At 32.0% G+C, this 14163-nt stretch overlaps 1 protein-coding gene across 1 annotated transcript; it reads left to right on the top strand.

The window, feature by feature from the left end:
• Window positions 1–464: 464 nt before the first annotated feature.
• Window positions 465–12996, top strand: LOC130638441 (sterol regulatory element-binding protein 1-like). Its single transcript, XM_057447003.1, has 15 exons — window positions 465–585; window positions 852–1930; window positions 2305–2607; window positions 3148–3259; window positions 3346–3603; window positions 3898–4115; window positions 6366–6639; window positions 7739–7890; window positions 8136–8286; window positions 8994–9017; window positions 9517–9838; window positions 10318–10525; window positions 10981–11142; window positions 12670–12763; window positions 12841–12996. The coding sequence occupies exons 1-15, from the start codon at window positions 525–527 to the stop codon at window positions 12903–12905; spliced, it is 3483 nt and encodes a 1160-aa protein (XP_057302986.1). The 5' UTR covers window positions 465–524; the 3' UTR covers window positions 12906–12996.
• Window positions 12997–14163: the final 1167 nt, after the last annotated feature.

The raw sequence follows: 14163 nt of genomic DNA, 5'->3' as shown, positions 1-14163 counted from the left end.
AAAAAGTGAGCTTAGCCATAATTAAGGTATAGTCATATTTAAGGTATACAAATTGTGGAATTTTCAACACATATATATATACTTCATAAAAAACACAATTATGGCTTATTAGATATATACCCAGGTTTTAATTCAGAAATTTGTAAAAGTGCTATTAGATTGGTAAAGAACTTAGAAGACTTTAGGGTGGCCTAGGGAGAAATTGATTTCTTCTTTTCATAGGTGTCTTCAAAAATTCATTATTACACATTAATGTAATGTTTTCCATGTTCTATTTCGAGGTCATTACCACTTTGTGTAATTAAGATTAATTTAAATGATTTCAAATAAATCAGCTGCATTCATGGATATACTATGCCAACGTTTACCAGTATTTTTCTAACAAATTTCCTGTAACAAAAAATTGTCAAGAAAATATAAGCATATGTATTCTTTTGTTGTCTGTGAATGATTGTATTTATGTTTTTTAGGTATATAATTTAATTGTAATGAGGAAAAAGAAACTGATTTGAAATATTATCGAAATGGAAAACTTATCAATAGACGTCAACATGTTGTCTGATATTAATAATTCAGACTTCATAGGTAAGAATTTGAAATTAATATGTACCTATAAGGCTCTATTGTGTGGCAGAAATCTTTTTCTTTTTGGTATGAATTTAAGTATAAGTTTTGTATAATCTTAAGTGGAGAGAAACCTCTTTTAGTTTTATGTGCACTATTATAAAATAGTTGGTGTGTATCCTAAAAGAAAGAGAAGAGTTTGTACACTGCAAGTAAAGTGTTCATTAACAACAAAAACTTTAATATTAATACTGTGTTAGAACTGTCTGTCTTTCTCCTATGTTTAGATATGCTCAATGAAGATCAAGACTTCAAAGACCTGTTTTGCGACCCCCAAGAGCCTATGCCAACTGAAACAAATTTAAATATTGTTAATCGACAAGATGCTCTGAGGTCTCAATCAGAGTTTTCACTCAGTAGTGTTGAAGGTTTTGATCAAAACTTTTCTGCTAGTGACACCAGTCTGACAGATCATAACTCTCCTGAAAGTTTGTCATACTCTCCATCATATGTTCAAGCATATGAAGTTGAATACTCTCCAAGCACTGTCAGTATCGACAGTGGTGTTCCGAATTCTGTCGATTCAGGTTCATTAGAATCTCCCCAGTTGTCACCAGATTCGATCAATGCAAGCTATTCGCCAATTGATCTTGTAGATGATTGCAACAATTTTTCAAATGTTGTTAGTTTGAACAACTATAATGAACCTGAAGTAACAAGCCAACAAGATTATTTGATGAGAATCATAAATCAGCAAGTTCAGCAAGCTTTGTTGCAGCAACAGCAGCAGCAGCAAAAGCAACAACAACAACAACAACAAAGTCTTCCCTCAATACAACAACAACAACAACAACAACAAAGTCTTCCCTCCATGCAACAACAACAACAACAACAACAAAGTCTTCCCTCTATACAACAACAACAACAATTGCAACAACAACGTTTGCTACTGGCAGCGCAACAGCGATTATTACAAGGTCAAAACAGCCAATTTGTTCAAGATCAGGTACCTGTGCAGGACAATATAGTATCACCAGTACAAACAAAAAATGATAGCCAGTTAAGAAAGATGTTGCTGCAGACGAAAAGTAATTTTGCACAAACCAAAAACAACATAATAAATACTTTGCAGGACAAGAAAGAGAAGATTTCAAGTTTCAAGTTTCCAAAACCCAATGCTAAGTCAAATAAAAGAAAACTACCTGCCAATCAGCAAGAGGAGAAACAGCAAAAAATTCCTATATATGATGAAAACCATCCTGTGTCTATCAATGAAATACAACTGTCTCCTGGTGATAAAATGGAAGCTTTGTTGCTGCAACAACCGAACACACCTGTTGCTCCAACTTTGCAAGGAATAAAAACGGTATGTGAAATACTATCTATATTATAATACCTGTATATGTCTGTCTGTCACGCAATATGGTAGCTTAGCTGCGCAAGTAGTGAAACGCACGCAATGCGGTATAAAAAGGACGGGTGAACCCGTGGATTTTTCCACGGGCTAACGACTAGTGTTTATTTGTTATTTAATTTACCGTTTTACTTTTTCATCTAATGTCAGCTTTTACTAAGAATTGAATATCTTTGACTGCTTTTCAGTAGCAAACAACAACAACAACCACAGCAAAAAGAAACACTGAATACCTGAATACACCTAATAATACTGTAAAAATGATTCTTTTGATTTCTTTAATTCATTTCTGATAATTTTTTATTTAAAATTGTTTTTACCTTTAGAATGTTTACCCAGCTAAAGTTTCTTCTCTTAACAAAAGAAATAGTGACAATGCATCAGATCTTACAACAATTCCTACTTCTTCTTCTTCTATAAACTCTGTAATGCAGCCACTGCCAAAAATTCCTATATCCAGATTAAAGACAAACTCAAACGTGACATTATTTCAGCCAAAAAGTCCCAAAAAGCAGGCAGCGAAACGTACTAGAGTGGAACATGTTGTGATTGAGAAAAGATATAGAACGAAGATCAGTGAATCTTTAAACGAATTAAAGATTATGTTACGTCACACTGATGACAAGAAGGTAAGTTAGTTTCCCCAGACAGGGTTATTATAGGAACCACTCGAGATTAAAATTAGGCCACAGACGTTTTAAAACTGATGGGTAGATGAAAAAAGGGCGTATTTATTAAAATTTTTTTAGCATTCTTCGCAAAAATTTAATTTATCCACAAGTTATTCTAATAATACAGTCAATGCTGCTTTGTGTATTGCCATATAAGTCGACTAAACGATTATCTCAAGAAGTTATTATGTTCCTATTCATTAAATTTTTGTTTGCTACTCTGTGTTGTTTAGTGTATATGACCACTCACGTCTAATACAATTCCTCCGAAATTGCCAACAGTTAGCAAAAATACTGATTACAAATGTATATATAATGTAAGAATATATAAAAATAGATATCAAAGAAGGGTATGTTTTTTTTGTTAAGAAGATCTTTGAAAGGTATTGTTTTATGCACCTATTGTACAATACTACCCTCTAAAATTAGGTAGGCTATAGTGCTTAATTTATTGTAGTGCTCATTTTGTATTCTTTCTTTTTGTATTTTCATTTATAGGCTACAAAAAATTCAATCCTGCAGGCTGCAATTGGGGAGATTAAACGATTAAAAAGACTCAACGATTCTCTTTCACGGAAAAATAAGAAAATGAGAAAACTTTTTGAAGAGCGTATGTTATTTCTGTTGTTAAAAATAACATTTTTTTATTTATTTATGTTATAATTTTATTGTATAATTACGAATGTCTTTGTCTAGTACGAAGTATTGGTATAATACCCAGCAGCCAGACTGTTTCCAGTTCAGGAAGTGAATCGAATACAACAGAAGAAGCAAGTACTGAATCAGCAGATGCTTTAGATATGGAACCTGAAGTTAACCAAGATCATTATGCTTCTCCGTTTCAACGCCAAAGTGCAAGAGACGGTGCTAAACTTATTACTTGCTTTACTATCTTTATGTTCCTGTTTGTAAATCCACTAAACATCTTGGCAAGTAAATCTGGAATTAGTTCAGGTAAGACATTATTTTTTGCTGGACTTTTATCATGCTGATTTACTTATTTCATCGTGTTTACTTAATATACTACGTAATATTATTGTTGGAGTGTGTATATACAGCAAATATCATTTTATGTCAGCAATTTTATGCCAATGTTGTATTAGAATTGAATTAGAAAAAAGATCAGTTATTAAACAGCCAGAAATAGCACAGCAATCAAAACTTATAATGCTTTTGCAAACTGTCTGACTAGCCTAAAGTTTTGATGTGCATAACTATATTTCTGACAACAGTGTTTACTTTTCACAGGAGGCGGATCATTTTCTTCAAGACATCTATTGAGCATTGGTGTGGAACAAGACACATCTCCACAATTTTATCTTGTTTCGAACATTATAAATCTGGTCATGTCCTTTTTCATACTTATGTTTATGTTTTTGCGAGGAAATCCACGATGTAAGAAAAGTTCAAAGCTAATGCAATGCTTTCACAGTCAATTACAAAAGGCACAGAAGAAAATCAACAAGGTAAATTTCTTCTGTGTTTTTATACAAAGAAAGTTTTGAAATAATACAATTATCCTTTAAATCTATCTTTTAATCACATACCCCAGATTAAATCATAATCAGCTTTTTGTTATGAACATGATCAAAAATACGAAAGAAAATTGTGGACATTGGCATGGACTGCATGTCATTGTTAAGTTTTTATTATTTATGAAACTAGTCAATAAAGCCCGTTGAAAAATCCACTAAGGCAGGATAAAAATAAATTTGTATTTTGATGACATCAGCAATTTATCCACAAAGAACTAAATTAGAACCTTGTTTACACGTTGCCTCTATTGTGTAGAGCTTAAAGTGCTTATTAAGAAAATGTATATGATCATGTGCTTTCAATGAACGGTTAATGAGATATGAGGATTTAAAGATTTTGCTGACATCAGCAAAGGCCCATAAAAAAACAAAAAATTGTTTTTAGAAATTTATATCCTGTTGCCTTTTTGTATAGATCTTGAAACGCTGATCAAGAAAATGAATAGGATCATGTACTTTTGACAAACAGTTGCAAAGATATTAGGGTTTGAAGGTCTTTTGATGATGTCATCAACCCGTCCATTCTGAAACGAATTTGGGGACCCAGGTTTGGGAGACTACCTAAATTGGTTCCAGCTGGTCCCTAGTTAACCACAAGGTAAAAAATCATTGACGTCACCACCTCGTTTCCAAATTACTTGGCCTCAAAATTTTAAGTGCACTGTAATGGCTTCATTAATTTAGTATTGGATATTGACGTTAAAGTAGTGTTATTGATGTTGCACCGTAACGTCATAAAATTTAACATTCGAGACATATTTTTTTGGAACTTCAAAGAAACTTTTGGTGACTTCAAGGGAAAATGACGATATCCACTATGGCCGCCACAAACACTCCGTATTATTATATAAGATTACTTCGGATTTTGTTAAAAAACAGATTTTTTGTTGTCTTTAGAAAAAGATAAAATTTTCATATTTTGAAGAAACCATATCGGTGGGATCAAAATTGGATAAGTTATTAACACTAAACTAGGAAACAAAACAATGATAAAAATTTAACAAGGAGATTTCTTTGAAAATGATAAAACGTGGCATAAAATTTTCTAATCACTTCCTCTTGTTACATAATGCTAACAGGATCATATTATCACAATTTATGATGTTTTGACTTGAAAAAAGAAGTGATAAGAATATAACAGCCTAAAAGTCAGATTTTGTTAATTTTATAGCGAAATTGCTATAAAACAAAAAAAAGTTAAACTACACATTCTTCGATATTTCATTTAGAACAAGTCTCATATAACAATTAAAGACACCTAGAAATCTCAAACGTAAACAAATAACGGTAAAACATTAACGAAATAGCTATACTGAAATGTTATGAAATAAATTATGTATGTATGTTGAATTTTTACCAATAGAAGAACTAGTACTGGCAAATCCTCATTCTTTATGCATAATCAAAGCTCAAAGGGCTAAAATTCTATTACTACAAAAGAAGACAAACTCTGATAATTTGTAAACAGACACAAAATGATAATATTTTAACAATTTTGAAGTTATTGTTATTGTTTTATCATTTTACCGTCACAGTAGACAATTTTATCACTTAAATTACTATTAAGTTGGATTTTCTAATTTAAGAAAAGCAAATAAAAATAAAAATATAGAAATTATATCAAATAAATGTTAAAAATTAACAACTAGAAGGAACGTTATTAAAATATTAATATTTTGTCAACGCTCTTATAGATTTTGTAAATATTTTTTTTTCTTATTTTTATTTATATGGAAAAGTAGTTTAGTTAAAAAGATTCTATAATAAGATCCAGGTTTTCACAAATACGATTAAAGCTTAACAATGGTAATTTTTTATCAAATTCTGTAAGAAAAATATTTTTTAATTTCTTTTTAACACAGTCTTGTAGAGTATAAAAGTATCCATCATCTGAGAAATTTTTATTAGACAAAGTCATTTTTTTTTATAAATTTTTAATGTCCACAATGAAGCCTCATATTTTTGATCATATCCTTATGATGTTCAATAGTTTGAGATTTTAGTGCTCAATTTTAGAGCTAAGGAAATATTCTTTAGGGAAAAAAACAAGAAATGCTTTGCATATCTATATGAAATAAAAGTGATTAAAACACGAAGATATAACAACATTCCAATGTCTGTCTCAATCAAAATATTTTGTAGAAACTTTGCATCAATATCTCAATAATTATATTGTTATAGCATGAATATGAAGATGCAAAGGGTTTTGTCCGCATTGCATTGTTTGTGATTGGAAACAGCTGTCCGAAAACATTTTATGGTCAACTTCCGAGTTTCTTGTGGAAATGTTGTTGTCATATTTTGTACCAGCTTGGAATTTTCACAGCAATGCAATCGATTGGTCGATCTATATTGCCCTCGAAATTATCACTTGCGACAGACAAAGAAGAGGAAGAATTTGTAGCCAAGTTATCAGCAGAAGCGTACAAAAAACTACATGAAATTGCCTTGAAAGGTGAGTAGTAATATTTACAATGTAAACAATGGGCCTTCCTACAAATTTTGTATAAAAGGTCCATCACATGTATTATTTGCCCAGCCAGAGTATCCTGATGAACTACTTTTACTAGGAAGGCGTGGTTGATAGGACTTTTTAAACTTTGACAAACAGTTTCTCAGCTGAATCTGGAACTTTTGATAATGAGAAGTAATACATCTAGAAAAACAGACAATTTTCAAGCCAGCATGAAAAATAAATCACTGAAAAATACGTAACCTGAAACCATAATTTTGTTCTTTTAGAAAAAGTGGTTTGTTTTAAATCACTAAAGTGGGGGAATACTGGTTGTCTTTTATTCTCGTCACTTGGAAATGAATATGTAAAAATATGAAAATAAATTCTTACAGATATGAAAAAAAATAATTGTTTACATAGTAAATCTTGTAAACCAGATGTTGACAGGTAATAAGATGCTGGTGTGACTGGTTTTGATATTTCACAGTAAAGTAAATGTGTACAAACCAATAAACCTAGTTCATACTTTCTTTTATCCTTTACATGACTAAAGGAGGATTTTCTGGAAATTTATGTTGCTTTAAGAAAGTCATACAGCTGAATCAAACCAATCCCTAAGAAAAAAGTATGGTGTATTCTGAATTAATATAATTGGAAAAGTGTGGAAAAGTCATATTGATAAAATCGCAAAAATTTTATAAAAATAGTTAAAAGTATGCAAATAAAAAAGAAACGAAAATGCCCCAAAATACTGCCAGAAAATGGTATAGACAAATTCTTTAAATGACATCATAATCTAATGCAAATCACAGGCTGTATTATCTATAAACTCTCTGATTTGAAATAATGAAAAAATATTCGTATTCTAGTGGTCAGCCTGTGGAACAAACAACAACAAACAACAAAAAGGTCACATTTTGTGTTTCGTAACAGATAGGCGACGGCTATTATTATGGAGATCCATAATTAATTGTTGCCAACTACTGCATTGCAACATAATATGGCACAATAGAAAAGTTTTTACATAAACAAAGATAAGGGAACAATATGTATGAGTTTGCGAACTCTTGTTCTAATAAAAAGGTTTCTTTTTTTCTAGATCCTTCTAGTAGCTATCTTGAAGCTGCTTGTTACTTAATGAACTCCATATATGCTGCAGAAGTTTCTGGAGATCATGAACTCTTGTGTACAGCATATGCAACCGCTGTCATTCATATGAAAGAAAAGGCATGGGCCTCTTGCATTCTACAGGTAAAAACTATACTTTTTCTTTGTGTTGTGACGCATTTAGAGAGTTAATAAAGGAAAATTTGTAACGGTATTTATCTATTTTATCTTCATTTGAGTACGACATCTCTCCACCTCTGAAAAGACAACAAAACAAAACAAAACGAACAAACAAAACGAACAAGCAAAACAAAACAAACAACAAACTTAGATAAGAATGGCAACAGGCCAAAGTTATTGTCTATATAATATACAACCTTTTTATACAGTACTACTTCCTTGGTTGTGCGCATCACGTCTCACTAGCAAGCAAAGCTAACTATCCATTTGCTGTTGATTGGATTTTCGAGAATCGTGGCTATGAATACTTTGCTAAAGGATCATGGGATGTGAAGCAGCCCTCTATGTTTCATGTCCGAGGTTTGTGATTTATTATTTTTTAATCTTACAACAGAGACAATTTCAAAGTTACGGTAACTAAATTTGTCTTCAGATTTTACTGCAATCCTTGTCAAAATGTTACAACAGACAAATAATTATTAAATATTATTTCTGTATTAGATTCACGCTTTTTACTTGTTAAACTTGTGTTCAGAGTGGATGTTCAGAGCAGACTCTTAGGTTATTGGTTAGATCTTAAGGATACCTTCATTTTTATTCCTTCGTAGAGATAAACTAAATTTACTTCTAAACGTCATTGCAAAATAGCAAAGCGTAAATATCGTTACTATCAAAGCTTTGATCGCACACATGTTACGGTGAAATCCGTTCAATTCGTGATCTCCAAATTTGTCAATTGTAAGGATATAAAAGTTTTTTAAAACGCTGTCATAAAAACGGATTTGTGGACGAAAAATGGAGGCATCGCATCAGAATTTTTTTAATCAAAAAGCCATAATCAGATATGTAAAGACTTAAATCTGATATCCTATGGGCTGAGAATTTTTGGTATATTAAAATCAGTTTGTGAATTCAGAAATCGCTGTCTACACAACGCTTCTCTCACTTATCTGCAGTTGAGTGACTGTGTTTCTGTGTGACTGTTTTGTCTAACAGAGACCTAACAAGACTAGTTAGTCTACTTTTTTTGAAACTACTGGTTAATTCATGTTTTTGTTTGTTTTTAGATGAAGACTCGGAGTTGGACGAAGGTAAGTAAATGATCTGTTGTTTATCCTTTTCTTGCCAACAATTAAAAAACTAGTTGGTAGACCGTGGATAATTCCACGCGTTCGCACGCCCTTTTTATTCCGCATAGCTTTACCCGTTTGCTTGTTTGTGTATCCGTATCACAACTTTAAAGTCGCGCAAACACAAAAGTTGGTTATTAGCACAAGAATTTTTAATATATTAGGAATTTTTGGAATTTGAATTAATTTTTCTCCCCAGTACCAGGCCGTTTGCAGACAATCGGAAGACCACTTTCATTAAGTGTACACAACCTATCGTTATTCCCACATGAGAACACCGGGGACAAGGATTCCCACATGAGAACAACCCATTTCCATTAAAGGGTTGAAATATTGCAGTTGTTTTATATATCCTGTTGTTCGTTGTTGTTGTTTGTTGTTTTTATTGTTGTTTGTTGTTGTTTTTGTTGTTAATTGTTGTTTTTTATCAATTTTTATGGGACATCACTTTTAATTTTAGCTGATCTTCTTCAATTGGTTTTCGCACAATTTCAAGAATTTCTGATGATGAAAGCCATCCGAAGAATCGTCGTACCAGAGACGTATTATCCCAATGAAGGAAAAATTGAGCTTCGTCAACGTGCTCTTTCTTTTCTTGATAGTCTTGGTACTGGACCAGTGAGTGAACATCTTGATTCAGTATCAATACATCATCACTCAGTGTATGGTTGGTGGGGTACTGCTTTCAAGAATCTGTTGTATGTGTTTAAACATGGTAAACTGCAGAACGATGAATTGGGACTTCTCAATGACATGTTTGAAGACATCGACGAACGACACAGGTTAGCCATCTTTTTTTTACACAGGTGTATGATTACTTATTCAAGCCTCAGTCGAGTGATATCACAGAAGAAAAAGTTTCTTTCTGCTTAGCGTTCGGCATCAGAGTAGGATTAATATCTATATATATCTCTCTTGCTCAAATGGGAGCTTTTAATGCACTAATGCACACCTTCGTCGGACCCTCATATGCCATCCTTGGTAAAGCATTAAAAAATAATAGTAATAAGAAGGTCTGAAATCGTCAGGAAATATTTTTGAAAAATTGTCAGAAAAGCTGTGAAGGTTTTTTTGATAGAAGTTCTGCATGAAGTTTCTGCTATTCTTAATCATTGGACAGATCTTAGCTCCTCTATATGGTAAAAGGGCTTAGAGCTTTTTTTCCAAAATTTAAATGCACAAAAAAAAACTTTAACGCATTCCTGACAATTCAGAAGCCTCAGTATATTGTTAGATGTTTAACATCGTTTATTTTATATAGACACAGCTATATCAGTATGACGAAGTTTGTTATTGACGGCTATATATCTGCGCAAAACGTTAAGCATATGACAAGCAACATGAAGTTGTTGCCGACTGAAATGGAGGAGTGTTGTTACGACATTAACGCCAAGTTGCTGTACGCGTCGCACGTCATCGAACGAACAAGATCGGTTAATGCGGCTGACTGCAAATCCGAAATGCATGAGGTATAGAATGATAGGATTATGAGAATTCTTCAGCTTTTTTTGAAATAAATAAATGAAAAAAAGAAATAATATAAATAATAATAATGGGTTGTTTAAATTTATCAGGTTTCACACAGTGACCAACGGGAATGGTGAATTCTGAGGAATATATTTAATTTAGAAAAATAGTCGGAAAAGGCTGGCAAAATATTTTTTTTATTTTTATAGTTTTAAAATTTTTAAAAAAGTTTGTTCTTGTTGTTTGGATGTCAAAGTAACAAAATAAATTCAATTTAAAAATGCTTGTTGCTACATTATAAAACTCTTATAAAAATCATTTTTTTAAAAATCTATCCCTTAGTTTTTTCCTTTAAAGCGTTTCTGACCTATCAATTACCTCTTTTAATAAAAAATTCACGTTGAGTAAAATATTTTAAATTCCTCATGACCGTAATCTGTCTGCTTTTCATATTTAGCTACTTCTCCTAATGTGTTGCAGTCTAATGGTAGAAGCTAGATTTACACTGTGGCAAATTGATAACAAGAGAAGTACGAGCGAACATGAGTTGGACCTATTAACACAACAAAATGAGCTCCTGCAAACTCATGCGACAAAATATCTACAACTTGGTCAAAAAGTGAGTAATTTTGTTCGGTTATTATCAGTAGACTCTCTGCGATTCAAACGCTCAGGGTAACACAAATTTCGTTCGAATTGTAGAAAGTTTTGTAGTTCGAGTTTGTAAAGTTTGTGGAAAGTACGTTTTGTCAGTGTAGATGTTTTAGTATCTATGCATTTGAACTTGCTAACCGAGACTTTGGTCGTAAATCACAAAATCTACAGATAATGGTTGCATTTTAACGCCGTTTAATTTTGTGAAGAGCAAGTATAACCAGTTTATTTTTAACAGTTTTCACCGTGCCAGAAAAATAGTTTGAATTAGATGTTCGAATTAAAGGAAGTCGAATTATAAAGGGCCTGCTGTATCGGTCGTTAATGTTTTACCAACTCAAGCGAGGAGGGGAACGAAGAAATCAAACATTTGAAATTTTATATTAAATTAGTTTTCGTCATAAGTGCATAATAAGCAATAATATAAAATAATAAAATCTCAACAATCTGTTGATATATGTGCATCATTAATTAACTTTTATTTATTCTTGCGCCCGCTCTGATTTAACGCGCTTATTGGCGTTAAATTTAACACCTTTATTGGCGTTATTTTTAAAGTGTTCTACGCTTAAACTGCAAAACGGGAACTCTTACGGCTAGTTTTGAATAATTAACGCCTTTTAGAGCTCGTGTAAGAAGGGTGAATGAAATAATTATTTATTCATTTGAATAATATTTAAACTAATATCACGTATTTATACAAGTACTTGTAACATGTTGTACACTTTCGTTCAAAATATCACTCGACTTTTTACACAATAAAACAAACAAGTTTATAGTATAGTAAACGTTACTGATGAGTCGTTATCAATTTTGACATTTTTATTGCGCTTATTTTTCCCGTTAAATAATTTTGAGATTTAACCTATTTCTTCGAATTGATACAGTCTCCAGATCTGAATGCAAGTAGATTGAAAAATAGTGGTGTCAATTGACAGAATATATCAACGATTTTCCTCGAATTTCCCTTTCCCCTCCTCCATTGTTCCATCCCAAATTATTAATTTTCAACGCATTACCCACCCACACTTCCCTCTCCCCCGTTGATTCGCTGGAGTACTTAGGTTGTTGATTGTTGTTTATTTTTCAACAAACATTTAAATTTTGGCCGAAGCTGGAGGTGCTTTTTTTTCTAAAGTAATTGAAGCTGAAATTGTTCTTGTTATTTTTTTTTAACTGAACAATCTTAAAAAAATATTGATAGCTTTTTACATCTTTTCTTTTTATTTCTTGGCCGGTGGTCAAAAATTTTACTTCATAAACTTTTATGTTTATATTGTTAAAAATATAAAAACAAAATCTAAAGTATTTTCATAAAATTCCTTAAGCATGAAAATTTAGTTTAAACTCAGCATGTTCGTAACATGTTCTTAATTTCAAGTTAAAATTTTTTTTTTTTAAAAAAAAAAAGCAGAAAATTTTGACCCAACTTGAAATGACAAGCTAGAAAATCGATTTAAAAAGAGCATATTAAAAAATGAAGTTTTTTTAGGTGCGACAACACGAGCTTTTAATACAATCAATGTCTGGGATGAACCAATCAGAACTAGGCCACGTGATGAAACGAACCAATCATATCAAATCATGTTAGTATTTTTGACCTCGATGTTTATTTTTAGGCAGATGGATTAAGATTTTACATCTTGTTTTTTTTGCGTTTTAGTTCTTCCAAAGAAAGACGAATTGAATGGAATTTATTACGATGGAAAACATTCTTCACCACGTTGACGTCATAACGTAAAAATTACTCAATCCTGTTTGTATATGCAATTATTGTATAGAATATTTTAAAAACTATTCTACTACTCTAACATGAAAACATACAACGTTTGAACTGTATCAATCATCAATGGAAAAACCCCAGTCTGAACCGGTACCTAGACACAAAACCTCTCGAAACAAATGTAAAAGCCTTCGCGGTTTATAACTCGAAAAGTAGAATTAGACATATAGCCATCAGTCTATTTTCTCAAAATAGTGCATTGTCTTGAAGTTGTGAAAACGCGGAGAGTTATTTTTCGACCTAATTATTTGTAACAGCCAATTTCAAAACAAGCTGGATTCATTGACATATTTATAATCTAGGACGATGCTGTCATATAATGTGTTATTTTTATTATGGAAACTGATATTTTTATGGGTTGATTTTGTTAAAATTTCTTTAAGATTAACAAATCTTGTATGCATAACACAGTGCTACCATTTTCGTTTGGAAATGCGCCATAATAGCGCTACCATATTTGTTTTTTGTATTTGTTTATTATGACAAGTCTGTTTGTACAACTTCTTTAACAAGTTTCGCTGACACCTACGAAAGAAAAGCAGATTAGTTTTTCGTGTGAAAAGTGTTTATAGGTTTTTTAAAGTTGTATCTTTAAGACAGTATTTAGAATATGTATTTAGTTCTTCCCAGAGTATCTTTTCTTTCCTTCTCATTTTTAAGGGACAAAACAAACTAACAAACAAACAAAAAGAAACAAACAAACAAGCGAATAAAAGGGACTCAGGCGAGGGTGGAGCCGCCAAACTTTCAAAGTCTTTGTTAAAATGCATTAACCTCCAGGATTATACACCAAGTATCTCATCCAAGTCTTTCGCGTTTTTCCCTTGAAAGTGACATGATGATGGAAACCCGTAGTTAAAGCAGACCGGAAATAATATTCGTATTTTCCTGTTATGTTAAAAGTATGGTTGACCTAAATATTCTGTCTAAAATTTTAATCGCTTTTGTTACGCGTAGATACATTTTTTAAATAAATAAGAGTTTCGTGACCATAACGTAAGCTTGTAATACAAAACAGTTTTTAGGTATTACTGAACGTAGCAACTCTGGCATGTGAATAAAAGGGATAGTGGCTCTGTTTTCGAAAATAGTCCTGGGAACTATATTGTCTTACTGCAGCCGTATGGCTAGACGCCAAAATCGTCCGTTCAATTTTTCCTTTCCCCGAGAGATACAACAATAAGTTATTCAGACCGAGTCCCC

The sequence above is a fragment of the Hydractinia symbiolongicarpus genome, chromosome 1 (genome assembly GCF_029227915.1).
Source record: "Hydractinia symbiolongicarpus strain clone_291-10 chromosome 1, HSymV2.1, whole genome shotgun sequence".
Classification (NCBI taxonomy): Eukaryota; Metazoa; Cnidaria; class Hydrozoa; order Anthoathecata; family Hydractiniidae; genus Hydractinia; species Hydractinia symbiolongicarpus.
Note: the sequence above shows the minus strand (reverse complement) of the source record. Positions and strands in the feature narration are given on the sequence as shown.

What these genes read in the sequence shown, in the direction of transcription:
- LOC130638441 (XM_057447003.1), top strand. Translation starts at nt 525, where the DNA reads ATGGAAAACTTATCAATAGACGTCAACATGTTGTCTGATATTAATAAT. An exon ending in TAATAATTCAGACTTCATAG is followed by an intron (nt 586 to 851) that starts GTAAGAATTTGA and finishes TCCTATGTTTAG; the next exon opens with ATATGCTCAATGAAGATCAA. An exon ending in GCAAATCCGAAATGCATGAG is followed by an intron (nt 10,526 to 10,980) that starts GTATAGAATGAT and finishes TTTCATATTTAG; the next exon opens with CTACTTCTCCTAATGTGTTG.